This window comes from Ursus americanus, chromosome 20, assembly GCF_024610735.1.
Source record: "Ursus americanus isolate L20-20 chromosome 20, mUrsAme1.1.p, whole genome shotgun sequence".
In the NCBI taxonomy this organism is placed as follows: Eukaryota; Metazoa; Chordata; class Mammalia; order Carnivora; family Ursidae; genus Ursus; species Ursus americanus.
The window spans coordinates 12422451-12442733 of NC_142146.1; the positions used below are offsets into that span (position 1 = coordinate 12422451).

At 50.9% G+C, this 20283-nt stretch overlaps 2 protein-coding genes across 2 annotated transcripts; one reads left to right on the forward strand and one right to left on the reverse strand.

Moving 5' to 3' along the window:
* The first annotated feature begins 1192 nt into the window (after positions 1-1192).
* On the forward strand, positions 1193-15562 carry ACKR2 (atypical chemokine receptor 2). Its single transcript, XM_045776120.2, has 3 exons — positions 1193-1553; positions 7381-7464; positions 10285-15562. Exon 3 carries the CDS (start codon positions 10314-10316, stop codon positions 11466-11468), a length of 1155 nt encoding a protein of 384 aa, XP_045632076.1. The 5' UTR covers positions 1193-1553; positions 7381-7464; positions 10285-10313; the 3' UTR covers positions 11469-15562.
* Positions 15563-15694: 132 nt separating this feature from the next.
* On the reverse strand, positions 15695-19036 carry CYP8B1 (cytochrome P450 family 8 subfamily B member 1). Its single transcript, XM_045776119.2, has one exon. It carries the CDS (start codon positions 18904-18906, stop codon positions 17401-17403), a length of 1506 nt encoding a protein of 501 aa, XP_045632075.2. The 5' UTR covers positions 18907-19036; the 3' UTR covers positions 15695-17400.
* Positions 19037-20283: the final 1247 nt, after the last annotated feature.

Sequence of the window (20283 nt, forward strand, 5' to 3'; positions counted from 1 at the left end):
TGTAGAATGGTATTGTGTCAATGTTAATTTCCTAGTTTAGATCATTATACTGTGGTTCTGTGGTTAACCTTAGGGAAAACTGGCTGACAGGTGCATAGAAATTCTGTGCACAACTTTGCAAGTCAAAAAATCACCTTAAAATAAAACGTTTGAACAAAGGGGGGGGGTGAGGAAGGGGCCTAGGTTCTAGAACTTAGTTGTTCTAATTCCCTCGAGAGACATATACAGAATGCAAACAAGCCAACAAGCCAATCTTAAAAGGTTATCCATCCCCAGGAAGGAACCAGGGCTCTGTGGCGTCTGTTGGGCATCTCCCTATTCTTTATCCTCCCTATTGGCAACCGGCATTTGGCCTGGAGAGACTTGGAGACCCAGCCACTTGGAAGGTCGCCTCTACTGGAGTGAGAACCCATCACAGCTTGGCCTCTACTCTAGGTGGCCTAAGGACCCCAGGGAAAGGTAGATATTTAAGTCTGTGTCCACCTCTCTGGGGATATTTAGCTCTTATCATGACTGTCTGAGAGAGGCAGTGTCCCCCAATACAGATCTGAACACCAAGTCACAGAGAGCTGAAGCCACCATCTCTAGATCACACATAGCCAGATTCAAGCCTGGCACTGTGTGACTCCATTGCCAACGCCTGTGACCACCTGGCATTATTCTGTTACTGCTTAATTCAGGTAGAGACAGCAGGCATTCACCAAACACCTGCTGCATATCGGGCTGGCAGTGGGGTTGGAGGTGAAGGTGGCTGAGACATTGCTGCTGGACTGCAGGTGCTGTCCTGGCAGAGAGGTACCCCTTACAGTGGCAATCATATGGCAGGCAGAATGTCACACGCACACATATTCAGTCAGTTTCTGCCCTTGCCTGGCCCTAGGCTCAGGCTGGTGGGTCAAGCATGGTCCTTGCCCTGGGAGTTCCTGACCCAGGAGGAGAGAAGACAAATAAACAGGCAGAGATACATGGTGGGATGGGGATGGCAGAGGGAGAAGGCTGGGGGAAGAGGGAAGCTGGTTTGGAAAGTCTAGGAGCTGAGAATATTGCTGACACTCTGAGGCGGGCAGACACAGCTCTGCTTGGTGGGAGTTGTGGCCGGACGAGATGTGGGGGAGGACGGTAGTAGGATCATGCTGGAGAGGTGTCTGAGATCAGTGCAGCTGGATGGAGTTGGGAAAAGCTGCCTAGCAAAGGCCTGAAGGTCCGGACTGGAGCTGTTCCTCTCCTTGGCCCAGCAGCCCGGGGAAACGGTCCAGAGAGGTGTGGTTGGGGACGCGTGTTTTCCGAAGTCATCAGATTGTCTTTGGGTGGGGGGAGTTGCTTCTTAATGAGGGGCGGTCGTTTGAGCTTGACTCATTTCCAGGGAGGGAACTAGGCTGGGGCAGGCACGAAGGGATGCCTTGTTCCGGTCTTAGAGCAGGACGTGTGCAGGGCTGATCCAGAGAGGGGGAAGATTCCTGCTCTCTCCTGCACTTCTCTGAGGAAGGACCCAGGCGCTGCTGCTCTCCTCCTGGCTGAGATTGGACACCCCCAGGCAAGTGGGTCTGGCTCTGGTAGGTTATGGTCACAGTTGGAGTGGGGTGGGCCCTACCCAGGGGCTGCAGGGAGAAAGACTGGATCCAGTGGCTTAGAGAGAGGCCACAGGTGTGGGGAGAGGGAAGTGCCAATGGGTCAGGGTGGAGCATTCTCTCTAGGGCAACTCTTGGAGCAATTGCCTCAGCAGCCCGGGAGTGAGGTAGTCTGCTGGCCCCTTTCCCCTTGACTCCAGCTCTGGGAATCTTCTTTGTGGATTCTGAAATCCACAAAGTTGGTATCAGACAACTGAGTACCTCAGGCACTCCCTTTCCTGCCCAAGCCTCAGGTTCCCCAGCTGACACAGATGAGATGGTCTTTAAAGCCCCCCCCCCCCAGGGCTGAGCTTCCCCAGCTCTGTGGTCTTCTGCACACGTCCACACTCTCTCCTTATGCCCCCTCGTCCTCTCTTGTTACCCCCTGCCCAAGTCCTCAGCCCCCTCCTTCTGCCCCCAGACAGTCTCAGGATCTCCTCTTATCCATCCCGGGCTAAGCCAAGTGTTATTTTGGGGCCTGGAAGGGAACCGATAGTTATGTGCCAGGCACTCATTTAATTATAATAAAAACTGCAGGAAGGAGACAATTTATAGGTAAGGCTCAGAGAGGTTAAGTAATTTGCCCAGGGTGACTCAGCTATTAAGAAGTGGACTAATCTTTTTTATTTTTTTTTTCAATTTATTTATTTGGGATCATGACCTGAGCTGAAGGCAGACGCTTAACCGACTGCACCACCCAGGCACCCTGGACTAATCTATTCTGTCTATTTTTCCACGCTGCACCATGCTGAGTGTCTCACCCTCCCTGTGGGTAGTGAAGGTGGTGACTATGTTTCATTTTGAACCAAGCATAATGCTCAAATACAAATGCAAGGAGCTCTAGTGGTAAGATTGCAGGCAACAATGAGACAGAAAGGAGAAAAAAGCAAAACGATTCAGGAAAGACATGAAAATCATAGCTTCTTCTGCAGCAGCAGCTCCTTCAAGAGTTGGGCTCTAAAACCACCTCGTTTTTATTAACTGAAATAAGCTTTGGGGGGAGGGATTGCTTGCGATTTTATCAATGTCACAAACATCCCCAGTCCCTGATAAGAGCCAGGAAACATTGAGTAATGTGGGGTCCCAGGGAGCATGGGGAGCAGGCGGGCCTCACATCTCCCTGGGAGCAGGAGGAAACTTCAAAGGCCCTCATGCCCTGCAGGGGACTGGATAAGCCACTCTCTTCCAGCCAGGCTCTGTGATTCCACAAATACAGGGAGGTTTAGTGTGGTGGACGGAGCTCTGGGCATGAAAACAGGCAAGATACACCAAAACATTCCCAAAGATTATTCCTGGAGGCAATTAGCCTCTATGCTATTTTTTTTCCCTTGGATTTCTGTATTTTACACTGCATGTATATAACTTTTGTAACAGGAAAAATACATGTTAAAAAAGTAAAGAGAGAAGGAGAGTGTGCAATGGTCCAGGGCTCAGAGATTCAGGGTTCTAAGGTCAGCTCTGCCTGACTTGTTGTGTGGCTCTGGGCTTCCTGAGGAACCAGGGGGGTGACACGGGCTGCCTCTAACCAGGGACCCAGGAGGACTTGCAAGGACCAGACTATAAGTGTCTGGGAAAGTAAGGAGCCCCATGTAAATGTCAGGATGGAGTTACTATTGTTTTCATTATGTTTTATACATCCCAATGGATCCAAACGCAAGGCTTCCCATAGTGGACCATGAAGAGGGCAGCTGTCCATCCCGTGAGTCTGAGTGGGGCTCCCAGCATGTGGTCCAGGGCTCTGGCTCTGGAGCCGCTGCAGCGACTCCATTTCTGACCCTGCAGCATGCTTGCTCAGCGTCCGTGGGCAAGTTACTCCCCCTGTCTGAGCCTCGGTTCCTCATTTGTAAAATGGGAATAACAATAGTGCTTGTCTCACAAGTTGTTGTGTGCGGTGAGTACACTAATACACAGAAAGTTTGGCAGACGGGGACTACAACAGGCTTGTTATTTTCTTTGAGAGGCAAGATAACTTTTTTTTTAAATGATTTTTTATTATATTATGTTAGTCACCATACCGTACATCCCCGGTTTCCGATGTAAAGCTCGATGATTCATTAGTTGCGTATAACACCCAATGCACCATGCAATACGTGCCCTCCTTACTACCCATCACCGGTCTATCCCATTCCCCCACCCCCCTCCCCTCTGAGGCGCTCAGTTTGTTTCTCATAGTCCATAGTCTCTCATGTTTCAATCTCCCTTCTGATTACCCCCCCTTTCTTTATCCCTTTCTTCCCCTACCGATCATCTTAGTTCTTATGTTCCATAGATGAGAGAAATCATATGATAGTTGTCTTTCTCTGCTTGACTTATTTCACTTAGCATTATCTCCTCCAGTGCCGTCCATGTTGGAGCAAATGTTGAGAATTCGTTTTTTCTGATAGCTGAGTAATATTCCATTGTATATACGGACCACAACTTGAGAGGCAAGATAACTTTTTAAGAGCATGGGCTCTGGGAGGGGCGCTTGGGTGGCTCAGTTGATTAAGCGTCCAACTCTTGGTTTTTGGCTCAGGTCATAACCTCAGGGTTGTGAGATCCAGCCAAGCCCCGAGTTGGGCTCCACACTTAGTGTGGAGTCTGCTTGAGATGCTCACCCTCTCTCTCTTCTTCTGCCTTCTGCCTCCTCCCCATTCTCTCTCAGTGTCTCTCTCTCTCTAAATAAATAAATAAAATCTTTAAAAAAAAAAAGAGCATGGACTCTGGGTTTCAATTCCTGATCTACTACTCGCTGTGTGACCTTGGGCCAGTTCCCTAACCTCTCTGTGCTTCAGTTGGGTTGGCTATAAAATAGGGCTGATAATAGTATTTAACTTCTATAACTCCTGTAAGGTAAATGTGAGGATTGAATAAGTCAATACATGTAAAGCTCCTTGCCCCAGCACCCAGCACACTGTCAGGGCTCTATGGTGTTAGCTGTTAAAATGATTGCACACGATTTACTTCTCACAAAATTCTTTGCTGTGAGTACTATTTATTTTACGGGCGAGAAGACAGCCTTGTGCAAGTCAAGGGCTCCAGGATGGAAGCTCTGACTTTGTGTTAGTGCTGGCAGGGCCCGAAGTTCAAGCCCAAGGGCATCCCAAACCAAGCAGTGAAGCAGAGACCCGGCTCGGCCCCGTAGGTTGTTCATGAGTTCTCTCCCAGTGTGCCATTCCGGAGGCACTTAACTTCTTTCTTCCGGTCCTCCTTGTGTGGCTTGCATTTCCTTTCCCTGTTTTTCTTTGGGGTACCATCAGCCCCCCACCCTCTTCCATTCAGGCACCCGAGCAACAACAGCAGCCTGGTCTCCTGTCACTACATCTCTAGTCTCCATCCTTCACCCTTGTCTTTTAATGAGCTAGCCCATTCAAATCCCAGCTCTCCGACTTACTAGCTGTGTGGCCTTGGGCAAGTTCCTTAGCCTCTCTGTGACTAACTTTCCTCATATGTAAAATGGAGATAATAATAGCCCCTGCATCAGGGTGGTATTGCGAGGACGAAATGAATGGATGCATGCGGAGCTCTGAGACCAGCGCCTGGCCCAGCGTAAATGCTATGGAAGTGGTGGGCGTTTGTTACTGTTGTTGTCATTGTCATATACTCAGTAGAGTTTAACATCGGGTGTTTTCTCAAACCCAGGAGGAAGAAAATAGAGTGATCCCCAGCTGTTACCAGTTCACCCAAAGGCAAGTGCTCTTCTACCTACGTCCCAAAGGCAGAGCACTTTCTGCAGCCAGGCGCTGCTGTCGGATAGGGCATCACTCCTAACTCCTTGCTTGTTTTCCAGCCACAGCGAGGCCGGGAAAGCAGAATGGTAAAACCAGATTTATAAGCTTAGGTGCCCATCCCAAGCTGGGCCAGGGTGGAGTCCAGGCCCTGGGACTCCATCTCCACCCCAGTCCTCCCAGAGCGGTTAGCGGAGCCTCCAGAGGGAGGAAGCTGGGGGTGGCCAGAGGGCACATCCTGTGACATTGGTCCAGGGAGGCTGTGCCAGCTGGAGACAGCCCTTGAACATGGCTCAAGGAGAGCAGTGCACTGAACATGCTCCCTGGCTAGGGGCTCCCCAGGCTGCTGTGGCAGGACTGGCCCAGGCCAGGCAAATGCCCCACAGAAGGAGGGTCTTGGGTCTGCCGTGTCCAGGGCATCAATGGGGGGAAGGCAGAAAGCCAGGCAAGGGAAAAACGAGGTGAGACAAGAAGGGACGGAGAGAGGTGACAGTACTGATTAAGTCCATGGTCACTTACTGAACGCCTCTCAGGGGCCAGCCCCGTGCTAGTGAGCTCCACCCCTGCCTTGCAGAGGGGGGCAAGCGATTCTCGATTCTCGAAAGGTGGCTCTGCTCAAGGAGGCAGGCACCAGGACTGAGGAGTGACCTTCTGTGAGTGCTGGGGTTAAAGCAGGAGTTAACCAGGCTAGCGGCCCGGGCAGGCTTCTGGGAAGGGAGAATTTGGGTTGCATTTTAAAGGATATGATTTCCAAATTGTAAGGAGGCCAGCATAATTTTTCTTCACTAGAAGTGATCTCATGTTATTCTTGGTTTTACATTTTGAAAGCTTGTATGGCTTTTTGGGGTAACATTTGAGCTTGTTTATTTGTTCACTAGTCACAGCTGCACTGTGGGCCGCACACTCAGTATGGCCGTGCCGCAGGAGACCTACATGTGACCTTGTCCCCAAGCGCTCTTGGCTGGGGAGGAGGGCAGCTACAGGGCTGATGTGGCAGGTTGAGGAGGAAAGGTGATGGAGACAGACAGCGACAGAGGGAAAGGGGCAGGGTTAGGTCAGGCTTCATGGGGTCTTGATCAGCAGTTTGCCAGTAAAGGTTTAATAACCAGCTCGCAGGGTTGGGGGGCGGGGCACATGCAAGAAGGAGAGGAAGCTCCAATTTGTAGCGTTTACCATGGTGTAAATATCCCCACCACGACCAGCTTCAAGCTACCAACGTAACACCCCCAAAAGCAGAATTGGTTAATTCCACGATCGTTTGTTGGACGCCCCCCAGACGTTGCATAACCGGCTCTCACAGGCCTGCGGGAGCTGCTCCAGCATCTGACTGACTTCGGGTATTCTCTGCCACTGGTTACTAAGGTCAGAAGTCCCGCTACCAGAGGCTCATCCTTCAAAGTCAGGTTTGGCTGTCCTGAAAAGGGGAGCTAGGGGGAAACGGTCACCAGTTCTACCTTATATCGTTGGGGCCATCCCCTCCTGGGTCCCTCATTTGCTGATCTGGAGCTGGGGGCACTGGGACTCCACCCATTCCAAGCCTCAGTTTCCTCATCTAGAAAATGGGAATCATAATAGTATTGCTTCCCAGAATTATGGTGAGGATTAAGGGAGAAAATTACATCTATGTGTTCAGCTCATGGAAGGAATTCAACTAACATGGCTGCCCTCCAGCCTAGATGGACATAGCAATACCCTCTCTCTTGTTGCCTCCACTGTAACTTCTCTGAGAGGCCTAGGGAGGCAAGCCCTAGATCCTCAGGAGGGGACATTACTCTCCAGCCAGAGATTCTTGCTGAGTCAAAGCTGGAGCCAGCCCAGGCCAGCAGCCTCAGGAAGTCAAAAAGAGGATGATATCACTGCTCCGGAGACGAGCTGCAGTTTGCCTTTGTGCCCTTGGCTTCATTGTTGGGAAAGTTTTGCTCACCTCGCCTTTATTTTCCCTCCTCTTTAAATCCTCCATCTGCATATAGTTCCCTAGATTCCCCCAAAGGTTCCCCTGCAGAACTTCATGCTGCTAATTCATACTAGCATGTAAATAACTGATACCCTCATTTATTCCTCTCAAGGTATTGCTGGATAAACCGAATGAATTCGGGCGTAAGGAAAAGTGAACACAAAAAAGAAAAACCCGAGTGAGTCCAGAGGGACAGGTCGGTGTGAGTTGACAGGGACCTGAAGGGCAGTCAGGAGCATGGGGTTCATGGTCTCAGAGTTCAAGGCGACCTGGAAAGATTCCCAGAGTGAAAGGTCAGGAGGCCAGAGGCCCTGAGAGGGAAGGGAACAGTGTTCCAGGTGGAAGGAGCCTTGTAAAGGTGACGTGGCCAGCCTGGAGCCTACTGACCCTGACCTCTGGCTTTGATCAAAGCAATCATCAGACTCTGTTGTTTGTTAAAGCGGGGACTTTGAGAAACCAGGTCAGGACCTACGTCATTAATGCTGGACCAGAAGAGCCGGTGTTTAATTAATGACAACTTCTGATTAATAACCTCTAATCAGGCCCAAGTGCAGAAGAGCACTCCCTCCTCCCCACCCCGGTAGCTCATGGACTCTGACAGCAGCCATGCTCTGGAGGCGTCCTTGCTGCTGCCCAGGAAAGGGAGAGGCTCAGGGACAGGAGACCCCAGGTGCACAGGAGGGGAATGGAGGACCAGGAAAGGAAGGCGCAAGGCAAAGTTCCTGAGGCCAGTCAGGAGCCCAACCCTAGATAAAGCCGCCCGGGCTGAGCTGCTAGGTAGGGCTAGGGCATGTGTGTGGTTTTCCCCAACATTCGGCAGACGCCATTTAATAGAAGCCCAAGGGTGGTGCAGAGGCTCAATGAGTAGGAAGACTGGGGTTTCCCTGGGAGACATTTTGTCTCAGCAGCGCTGTATATTTCCATGAGCTGTGAGGTCCCCGTGTCATGGATATAGGATGGGTCAGCTGAGGGCCTGAGTTTCTTTTGGAGTTCTACCTGGGAAAAAAAAAGAGACAAAACTTCTACCAGGAAGGATTGGGGCAAATGTCTGCAATGTAAAAGTAAAAAGCTAAATCCTTACCATATAAAACCTCTCATTTATAAAATGAGAATCCCATCCATTACAACAATGAACTATTCACAGAAGAAATACAAACAGGTATTGAACATATTAAACATTTCAATCTCTCTTGAATCAAAGAATAAGAAATAAAACACAGAAGTGCAAAGTGGGCTTGATTTGTATTTCTTGGTTTATGAACCATGACCACCAGCCTATAATCCCCACTCCGGAGGCCATGCATGATTGCTTCCTTCAGCGACACATTCTTTTTTATTTCCCAGTCTCTCCTCCAAAACCTTCTTCTTCATGGGTGAGCAATCTAATGTGTTTAACCTGAAGTCTCTCTCCTGGAACACAGAACAGGATTAAGCATAATCCTTGGTTCATGACAGATTCTTATCACTGGTACATGTGAGGCTCTCTCTTTAAAATAATTTTATTTTATTTTTTTGAAGATTTTATTTATTTATTTGAGAGAGACAGAGAGAAAGCATGCATGAGCAAGGGGAGGGGCAAAGGGAGAGGGAGAAACAGACTCCCCGCGGAGCAGGGAGCCCGATGCAGGGCTCCATCCCAGGACCCTGGAATCATGACCTGAGACAAAGGCAGATGCTTAACCGAATGAGCCATCCAGGTGCCCTTAAAAATCGTTTTTAATAATACAATTAAAACCTGGGAAACCACTGCCCCAGAGGGAACTAACTTGACTACAGACAGTGACCTGCCCTCATCCCATGCCTCTGGCTTCTGCCCAGGCAGCTACCATCTTGAATGCTGTGCCTATCATTTCCCCTGCTCTCCCTTTTAACACTTTGAACTCTTTCAAAGTATTTTTGTTACATTTGTTTTAAGTCTATTAAACAGGTATTATGTATATTTTTTTATGGGACTTAGAAATGTTGGACATATTCAAATGGCAGTAAGGAGGTAGAGATTCGAAGGTGGTGATGAAGGGGTGTGAGGAAGGAATCCAAGATGTCTCCCACATTTCAGTCCTAGATGACTGAGTAGTTGGTAGTACCATTCAGTTAGAGAGATGCAGGAGAGAAGACACTGGTGGGAAGATGATGGACTCAGTTCTCAACAAAGCAATCATTTAAGCTAACATTCAATGAGTGCCTACTATGTTCTGGGCACTCTTTTCGTAGAGTGTGAAGTGGTCTACGTGAATGATCACACTTAAGCTTCATAAGAACCCCACAAAGTAGGTACTATTATTAGTAGTACCATTTTGAAGATGGAAAAACTGAGGGATGGACAGGTTTAGTAGGTTCTGAGTCTCTCAGCATGATGGATCACACCTTTCTGCTACAAACCTAGCTATACCGGATAAAATACTTTTATTTTAAAAGTTTTTAAAAAATATTAAATATTTACAAATAAAATATTGATATAAAACTAAATATTCATAAATAAAATATTTTAAAAGTAACAAAAATAAGGGAAATCCTTAGGTGATAGAAGTTGAGAAAACTGAAAGCCAGAGTGGACACATTAGATGTTTATGGATAAAGCAAGTCCCACTGAAAAGAAGTGCTTGTTAAAAAAAAAAACATAAGCCACACAAAGAAGAACAATTGTAAGGCACACATGTGGAAGAATATGGAGACACAATACATAGGTGAATTGGTATCCCCTAAATAATAAAGAAAAATCTGAAAGACATTATCAGTTCTTTCAAACAGTGAAGGAAAAAATAAAGAAGAGAAGCCATGATGAATGAAGGGAGTACTATGAAAACACCTGAGGTTAAGCCACCCACCTAGGGTGACATAGCTATAAGTGGTAGGCTCAGGCTCCCCACACTTATGCCCTTCCTCCTAGCCTACAGGTACTGACGTCGATGTGAAGAGTCTGTTGGGCCTCCCAGAGCAGTAGCAAAGGTGGGTCTGGGGAATGGTAGGGAATGCCTGGTTTCATCTTATTTCTCTCCCACCATACTCTGGTCCACAGAGCTCCAGAACTGGGCGTGTCCTCCCAACATGGCCTCCACTGCCTCCCCTGTGCCGTCCACCACCGAGGTTGCCAGTTCCGAGAACAGCAGTTCCTTCTACGACTATGAATACTACCTGGACCAGGTGGCCTTCATGCTCTGCAGGAAGGACGAGGTGCTGGCCTTTGGCAGGATCTTCCTGCCAATCTTCTACAGCCTCATCTTCATGCTGGGTTTGGGCGGGAACCTCCTTCTTCTAGTGGTCTTGCTTCGGTACGTACCTCGCAGGCGGATGACTGAGGTCTATCTGCTGAACCTGGCCATCTCCAACCTCCTGTTTGTGGTGACGCTGCCTTTCTGGGGCATTTCCGTGGCCTGGCATTGGGTGTTCGGGAGTTTCTTGTGCAAGATGGTGAGCACCCTCTATACCATCAACTTCTACAGTGGCATCTTCTTCATTAGCTGCATGAGCCTGGACAAGTACCTGGAGATCGTCCACGCTCAGCCCCACCACGGGCGGAGAACCCGGGCCAAAAGCCTGCTCCTGGCTGCCCTGGTATGGGCTGTGGCCGTGGCTGTCTCTGTCCCCGACATGGTCTTTGTGCAGACACATGAAAACCCCCCAGGTGTGTGGAACTGCTACCCAGATTTTGGAGGTCATGCGACCATCTGGAAGCTCTTCCTCCGCTTCCAGCAGAACCTCCTGGGGTTTCTCCTTCCACTCCTTGTCATGACCTTCTTCTACTCCCGCATTGGCTGCGTGCTGGTCAGGCTGAGGCCCCCGGGCCAGGGCCGGGCTCTAAGGATAGTCATAGCCCTGGTGGTGGCCTTCTTCGTGCTGTGGTTCCCGTATAACCTCACCTTGTTTCTGCACTCGATGCTGGACCTGCAAGTCTTTGGGGAATGCAAGGTTACCAAACACCTGGATTATGCACTCCAGGTGACAGAGAGCATCGCCTTCCTTCACTGCTGCTTCACCCCCATTCTCTATGCTTTCTCCAGCCGCCACTTCCGCCAGTACCTGAAGGCTTTCCTCGTCACCGTGCTCAGGCGGCACCAGGCATCCGGCCCTGCACAGGCCCCGCTGTCCAGCTGCTCTGAGAGCAGCAGGCTCACTGCCCAAGAAGAAATGACAGGCATGAATGACCTCGGGGAGAGGCAGGCCGAGAGCTCCCCCGACAAGAGTGAGATGGGGGGAAATTAAGCCCAAGTGGCCATACCACAGTCTGGGGAGAGTGGATGGGACCTAGCTCAGTTGGGCATCCCCCCAGAGTCCTCTCTCCCAAGGCCTCAGGGACCATGTTGCCACACCCTGTGGTCAGTTCTCAGTGCCCCACGATCAGCGGCATTTGCTTACTCCTGCCTCCTTCCTCCACTTTCTCCACTGCCTTCCAGGAAACCAGACTCTCGTGCATGAATTGCTAGAGTAGCTTCCCAACTGACCTCTGTGCTTCTTGTTCTCATGCTCTCCTGTCATCTAATCTGCACCCACCAGCCAGAACGATCACCTCACCTTCAGCCATCACTCCCATCTTCCTCAGAGTAGCCTAAGGCTTGCCACCCACCAGTCGGCTCCCTTCCCTGGGGCTCAGCTGGGAAATACTGCTGCCATGTTGTTTAATGTCACAGCGTTGATGGTGGCTCCAAGGGTCTGGCAAGCAGGAGGGGCTGGGAAGTGCCCCACGTGGGGCAGTTCCGTGGAACGTGAGAGCTAGCAGGTGGGAGGTAGACTGCACACATGTTCCCAACAGTCCAGGAGAATCACCCTTCCTCTGCTTCCCATGCCCCCTCCCTGGAGCCTTTGGGGTGGGGGGGGTCCCCGGGATCTGCACAATTAAGTCCAAAGTCTTTGTCCAGCTTTGAGGCTGGAGCTTTCACAAGTAGAATCCCATACACAAGTTTACCCTTATACTCCTTCATTACTTTTCATTTCCTGGGCACTGGGCACCCCTTGTTTCTTGCACGTTCCCACCTCCGTGTTTTGTGCTTGCCCACTCTCTTGTGTAACAGGGGTTATTTTTCTCCCAGCTGTCCTCTCATCCTTGTTCTGTAATGGAATTCTGCTTGCTCTGGGAAACCACCCGTGGTTCACTCTGCCCTGTGCTTTGGGTAGAGTTCGGGTAGAACATAGGACTTGGGCCAATTACAGCCTTACCTTTCCCTGGCACGGTGATTCATTTAGGACAGGCACAGGACCCAGGCAGAGCTTGTGAAATGCGGCAAGTAGAAGAGTCTAGAACAGAGGCATGAGACTGAAGCCAAGAGGATGTGCCCTGTGGGGGTGCTCCTTCATCAACTGGAATTTCAGAGGGTGAGGCGATAACGCAGTGAGGGAGCAGACCCCAAGGGCAGTGTGGAAGCCACAGAAGCCCGGCATGGCTAAAGCTCATCCCCGCTCTGGACTTGACAGTTACACGAACCAATCTATCCCTTCACATGGTGATGTTTTGTTACTTGCAATTTAAGGATTCCTGGCTGATAGGCCCTGCCTGGGTGCTTCCCTCTTCATGTCTCCGATGGTTAGCATCTGCCCTGGCCACTGAAGACCTTTCCCCAGGGAGCCCCTGGCCCACAGGGACATCTCCCTTTCCTGAACTTCTAAAGCATTCACGGCTTTTCCCCACCTACCAGAACCACCTGGTACAACCTGCCCACATCCTGCAGTGTCTGTCCTGAAAAACAAAGCACGGAGCCTGGCAGACGGCAGTGCATGGAAGGAAACTTACAGGTGGATAGAATAGAGGACAAGAGAACACAGGGCTATGTATATGCAAGCTCCAGGAGACCGGGGACTTTGCCATGTGTTAAACTGATATTCCCTGTGCTTAAGGCAGTGCTCAGAATATAGCGGAGGCTCATTAAGTATTTTTTATTTTCAATGAATGACTGGATGGATAGAAGTGGAGCAGGTAGTCAACATTCTGCCATTCTTTCTTCTCTTCCCCTGAGCTTTGGATGCTCTCGTTATAGCCCACGTGTCATGAGCGTCCCTGGATGTTGCCAGAGTTGACTGTGCTGATTTTTCTCTTGTTGTTTTTCCCCTCCGCCATCTAACTCAGCTCTTGTGCCTTTACTTCTCTGCCCCAAGGCCCCAGAGTCCCACTGTCATGAAGGACTCTGAGCTCCCTTGGTGCCCTAGTTGATGAAGCTCTGGATCTGAAGGTGGTGATTTGTTTGAGGCTGTGGGGGATGGGGTTCTATTTTAGAGCTCCTGAAATCTGCCCCACAAGGAACCCACAGAGCAGCCTGACTGTACTAACAGGGTCTGGGGACCCAGAGTCTCTGACTTTGTATCCATGTTGCATGGATGGAATGGGACAAGGTATGCCAGCCGAGCAACATCTGGCAGGGCTTGTCCCCAGCACTGGTGCATGTGTGTGTGTGTGTGTGTGTGTGTGTGTGTGTGTGTGTGTATGAGTTGCCGTGTGGGCTGTGCATAGTACACATGGCTGTGTATGTAGGTCCAACATGAACATGTCACTGTGTCCACATGGGTCTGTGTCTGTGCCCACGGGTCTTCTGTGTGTTCCTGTGTGTCTTTCTCTAGCAGTGTACATGTGGGTATGTGCTCTCTGCAAATAGCAGGTATATAAGAAGGGCCCTGAAGCCTGGCCCAAGGGGGAGGAGAAGAGCTGGCCACAGGTGACCCATTGATCCCTCTCACTGACCTCATTGCCATCGACTGTAGCTGACAGTATTGAGGGCTCTGACTACAGCACAGAAGGTACCAGCCAGGGAGTGAATTGGAGGTGGGCTCTCAGAACCCGGGCCGGGACGGAGCCCCCTCCATCCAGACCTTACTCCCCAGCCTGGACGTTGGTTCTTCGTGCTACTCTCCATCTGCCCAAAGGCCTGGCTCCCTGGCTGCACTGCTCAGACATTTCTAGGAAAGTTCCCAGGATTCTCTTGGTCCTCAGGTTCTGAGGCAAGATGGACTTTTCCCCTGGCTGACTCAGGGAGAAGGACAGCCATGGCTCTGCCTGGGAGCAGGGCTGCTCACCATCTACTCTCTGAAGGTTTGAGGGTTTACAGCTGTTCCTACCTATTGAAAAAAACCCAAACCAAACCAAGCCAAAACAAAAACCTCTTCTCTTTCCCAGGTGCCTGCAATTCTGCCACTGGCCTGTCATCCCTGATCTTGCTTTGTTAGAAGCTATCCTCAGAGAATACACATAGTGGGCTTTTCTTTGAGGGAGAGGAAACCTGGTGCAGAAATGAGAATTTGGGGGTCAGGACTGCTGTGTCAGAACAGGTAGCAACTCGATGTATCCTTGGGGGTTTCAGTCTTCCTACTATCTCAAGGCCCCTGGTAGGGAAGGAAGGGTAGCCCTTGTAGAGAGTGTGTCCAGCCACCACGCGCAGGGCATAGGACTACAGGTGCCACGGGCCCCTCCCTTGCCCGCAGGTGGGCATTGGCCTCTCTGTGCACACTCTAATCCTGGGTGCTCACTGCTTCCTGGGAGGCCTGTTGTTATGGTGAGTATCCATGACTATGGGATGGTGTACTTGTATTCATGAACCTCGACCTGACCCACTGACGGTTCCCTTGGTCCCAGGCATACCCTCAAACATGAAGCTCCTGGGAGAGCTACACGAAGTCTCTCTCAGTTGAGACCTCTTGGTCTTGACTCAGTGCACTTGGGCCCACAGGTCAGGCCCCTGGTCCAGATTTCTCTGGGTGTGGGGAAAATGAGGGGCTGCAGCGCCTAGGTCTGGGCAGGGCCCAGGAGTGTCTGAAACCCTACATCTTTGCCCAGATCCCAATACCTGCTCTGGCACAGGGCCTGGCTGTGTGGAGAGGCTCGTTGGTAAGCTCTCCATGGTGGCTCCCAGCTTCTCAGTCCCTTTCACCCTCTCCTGTGCTCCCCATGCGACTTTTCTTGTGCTCTTGGCCCCTTGCGAAATAGGATGGGATATTCTGGCTTCTCTGAGCCAGTCAGAGCTCTGTCAGGCTCCCGACAGACATCATCATTTTGGGGCAGCTAGACCCAGAGAAAGGCACACTCTGGCCCAGCGTCATATAGCTAATGGGGGCAGACTCCTGCCTCCAGTCCCAGCCCTACCTGAGTTACTCTAACAGCCTGTCATTCTGGCAAAACTCCGGACAGAACAGCCAACCTCAAAAAAACGGAAGAGGCCAGTCATAGATGTGGGACAGATGAATAAGAGAGAAGCCCCGCTGGGCATCCTTGCAGGGGGTCTACGCTGCCAGGCCCCCTTTTTCCAGGACCCCATGGCAGCTCCCACAGCCTCTGCCCTTCCTGTCCCGGGAAGCTCGGCTCTGGCAGCAACACACTCTCACCCCCTCACAGCCCTGGGAAACATGCCTGGCAATGGGATTGTTTCCATTTTGTACACCAGAAAGCTGAGTGAGGCCAGGGACAGGAAGGAAATGATTTGAGGACATGAAGTAAAGTAGCCGAGATGGAGTCAATTTTCTATCATTTAATCTCCATTTAGGAAATTGGGGGTCAGAGATGAAGTCATAAGTCATAAGTCATAAGATACCAAGCCCTATGAGCTCCAGTCTGGGGGAGGGAGCAGGAGGAGGAGAGCAGGACACAGAAAGCCATGACACATAACAGATGTGCTATGATGCAAACCATGCCAGGGGAGCCTCAGGGGATGGAGTTCGTTTCTGGCCAGGGGATGAAAGAGGGGGAGATCTAGGAAGGTTTCCAGGAGTAGCCAGCACTGGGTTTGGCCGTTAAAGCAAGCAACTCTCCTTTACAGACCATTCCATTGGAGGAAGTTGGCAATGTTGAATTGCACTGGATTGAAAATTTGGGGACCGACTGTGGCAAAATTTAAATGTTAGGTGCGTGTGGAAGGATGGGGAGCCAGAGAAGTGAGAATGAAAATCAGAGGTGAAAGGTTTGGAGAAAGGTCAGGGTGAATGGAGGGCCAGGCAGGCCTGGTGTGGAGAGATGAAAAGTGCTGAGGTATGTGGACGGCTGCGGGGGTGGGGAAAAGAGGACAGTTTCAGAGACACCTCAGGGCCTTGAACTGACAGAACTGGGGCATGACTGTGGGTGAGAGTGGGGGAGGTGAGGGTGTCTCTTCTGTATCTGTCTTAGGGGGATACGGTGGGTGGTGGTGTCCTGACCAGAGAGAGACAGGGAAATCTGGAGAAGGGGGTGGTGCAGGGCAGAAGTGGGGGACAGATGCTGAGTTCTGCGTGAGCCAAACTGAGTCAGAGGGCTGTGGGACCTGGATGGGGAGGGGGAAGGGGAGGGTCTGGAAGTAGGAGAGGGCTCTGAGCTCAGCAATGGTTGTGGAAACCAGAGGAGGGACGGAGATCACCCTGGGGTGGGGGTGTGGAGGGGAGACAATGGCACTGAGAAGGGACCTTGAATAACTCCTACATGAAAAGCAGCATGTCTCCAGACCTGCTCTATCCAGTTCTGGAGCCCCTAGCCACACAAGGCTGTTGAGCACTTAGAATGTGGCTGGGCTGAAATGAGCCATGCTGCAAGGGGGAAAAGTACATGCCAGATTTTGAAGGCAACGCAAGAAAAAGAAATGTAAAATTATTTCACTAATATTCTTATACTGATGACATACTGAAATGCTAATATTTTGGATATATTGGGCTAAGTTAAATATATTATAAACATGAACTTCACCTGTTTCTTTTTGCTTTTTTAAAAATGTGTCAACTAGGAAATGAAAAATTACACACGTGGCTTGCCTTGCCTTGCTCTGGACGAACGTGAAGTCCACAGGCTGTGGAATAAGCATTGAGGACAATAATAAAGTGAGGGGGGAGGCTGGAGGGTAACTTGCAGGACTTGCAGGACACTGTGTTACTCACGATAGCCCGTTTCCATACTGTAGGACTTGTCAAGGTACGCGCATTATTTGCCAAACGAAGTTTCTCCCCAGATACTTCCCCTTCCTCTGGACTTTGTATGGGGGGGGGTTCTGCAGAACCTACTCTGAGTGATGGTGTTTTCAAGAGAGCTGGAGAAGCCTCTCAAGTAGCTAGAGAAAAGCCAGAGAGCAAGGAAGGCGGCCAGGACAGAGGGAGGAGATCTCACAGAACCAGAGGGAAGGGTGGGGCTTCAGAGGGGCTGGAGGAGGTGGAGAGCCCAAGGGGGGTCTTGAGGCCAGGCTCGCGGCCATCTTGCCAGAGCTCAGTTAGTAGGTCGCAGGCGGTAACGGAAGCGCACCTCGTGGCTGGGCTGGGTGGTGCCAAAGCCCCAGCGGTGGGGGTCCACGGGTGGCACAGGTGTGGCGGGGTCTACCAGCTCCAGGTCAAAGTGTGTGACCATGAGCAGGATGAAGAGCTTCATCTCACTGATGGCCAGAAACCTCCCAGGGCAGATGGAGACACCTGAGCCCCACGGCATGGTGTAGTGGTGGATCTTCTTGCCGGCCTTGTAGAAGTCCACTTTCCGGCTACCATTGGGGTTGAGGAAGCGATCATACTTGAAGGCCGTGGGTTCCGGGTGGATGTCAGGATCCATGTGCACTGAAAGATAGGGAAAGAGGGCCACAATGTCTCTGCTTCGGAGCAGGTACTCCTGTCCATTGGCCATCTTCAGGACATGGTCGCTGTGTACCACTCGGAGGAGGGTGGGTGCAGCCCCCAGCCGCAGCGTCTCCTCCATCACACTGTCCAGCACCGGAGTGCGCTGCAGCGCACTGACGTCAAAGTCAAAGGACTGCCTGGCCTTCAGCCTCGCCTCTGCCAGGACTTGGGTGGCCTCCTCCCTCACAGCCCGCATGGCTTCTGGGTGCTTGAGCAGGAACAAGAGGGCCCAGAAAGAGGCCGGGCCCGTGTTCCCCTGGGAGGCCCAGAGCATCATGAAGTTGAACTTGTCCTGCATGGCTGGGTCTACTCCCTGCTCCCTCAGATAGTGAAGCATGTAGGATATCCAGTTGCTGATGCCATTCTTTTCCAAGTTGTGCCGCACAGAGAGTGTCTTATGGAAGAGACTCTGGAGCCGGCCCACTTCTAGCCACTCCCGGGGCCCCAGCAGGGAGTACACAAACCTGGGGAACAAGCGGTCAAACTTGCGGAACTGGGCAAATAACTCCTCTGCCTGCCGCAGGTCTTGCCCCTCGTCCTTCGTGTAGCCAAATAAGCTCAGGTAGCCAGCCTTGAACAAGACGCTGTAGCAGAAGTGGAAGAGGCCATCTTCATGCCAGCGGCTAGAATCCAGACTCTGGCCCGTGGGCCCCAGCAGAACCAGGGCCAGGCTGTCCAGCATGGTTTTGTTGAGATCCTTCAAGCCATCCCCCATGAGGTACTTGGTGCTGGCAGAGTGTATCATCCGGTAGTCTCCTTGCACTGACTGGTATCCAAATACCTTTAGCACCAGTTTTTCTGCATACTCCACGAAGTCTAGTTTTCTCTGTGCATCCTTGAGGATGGGGCCAAAGGAGAGGGGGTCCATGACAAAGGTAAAGTACTGGCCCCCTAGCTGCACTGTGAACACATCTCCATGCTTGGCCCGCATGTGCTTCAGGAATTCAAACATATTCTTCCGGAAAGCCACAGCATGGCCCAGCCAGGGTATGGAGCCCTTATCCAGAGGGGGCTCCTGGGGCCTGCGTTGCCGGAGCAGCCCCAGCAGACACAGGCACCCCATGGTGACCACCAGCAGGGCTCCCAGCACCAGACCCCAGAGGACCATGGCTGTGCTCTTCTGTTGAGCTCTGGACACAGTGTTCTCTGGGTGCCAGAGAGCTTTTGAGAGGCTGTGACAATTTGGGGATGAAAAGGTGTGTCCACCTGGACCTTGCCCCGTGGCTGTAAGTTATATTAAATGACCCTGGTGAGACAGTACCTGGGAGCAAAATGCTCTCTTATATTTAGTACTTGCTGCAACCTGGTGGGAGGAGGGGGTGGGACCAGAAGGAAGCCCAGAAAGAAGCCTCTAGCTATCGTCACAGTCCCCTTACCAGCTTTAGGCTTTGCTCTGATCTTTTCAGACTCAGCTCCAGCATGATATCTACAAAGCTTTCTTTGATTCCACCCCACCCCCATGATTTACTGACCATTCACACCTTTATCTTCTCATGCATTCATTCATTAATTAATCTGTTAGCTCATTCAGCAGAAATCACCAAGCACTTATTAAGTTTCATATCTCTTCCTTCTTCATCTTTAAACGACCCATAGAACCTTCCAGACTGGGAACTCTTCAAGCAGAGCTTCAGACTTCAGTCCCTGAACCTGGGACCTGGGGCCCTACTGCTGGCCCAGTTGGCTTGCACACTTCTCTAGCAAGGGCAGATTGGGAATCTTCCACATATGAAATGTTGGACACGATAAGGACTTCAAACCAATTGCTTTATTTCATGATGAGGATATAGGTTCAGAGTGTAGTGGGGACTTTCTCTTACAGCTGTCCTGGCTTTGGTGAGATGAGCTGACCATTTACTGGGGACCTTCTGTGACGTGTCAGGCCAGGTCCCTGCCAGTAGGCCCAAGAAGGAGAGAGCTGTGCCACTGGCCATTATTGCAATAATGTGACGTTCAGATTCAATTCAACCAGATAACCCCCAGGTTACTCTTTAACTTCCTAAGTGACCCACAAACAGGGACTTTGTTTCCTCAGATTTCCACATGGCCTCTAGAGTGAATTCCCTTTGCCTTGTGCAGCTCCCCTTTGTGGGGAGTTGGAAATGTCCACACTCGGCCTCCAGGAAGTCTTCTCTGATTGCTTAGGGCAACCACAGCAAGTACTCCGAATCATCAACTCTCCTCCACCTTAGAATCTACAGTCAGAAATTGTGGGCCAACTTCCATGAGCTGAACTTTGCTCCCTAGCTTTTAATGGATCGCAGCGTCACTGTATATTCATTCTCACCTCTATTTACCCATTCCCTCCTTCCTTGGAACAGACCCATCTATCCATTCAGCAGATATTTACTGGGTACTTACCGACGGAACTTCTGCTATGACCAATCTCGAATCAGAGGGATAGGGTCCCTGCCCTCTTGGAGTGTATGGCCTAAGGAAGGGGAAACTATATTAACTCACTGCCTAAAGAAGTATATAATTACAA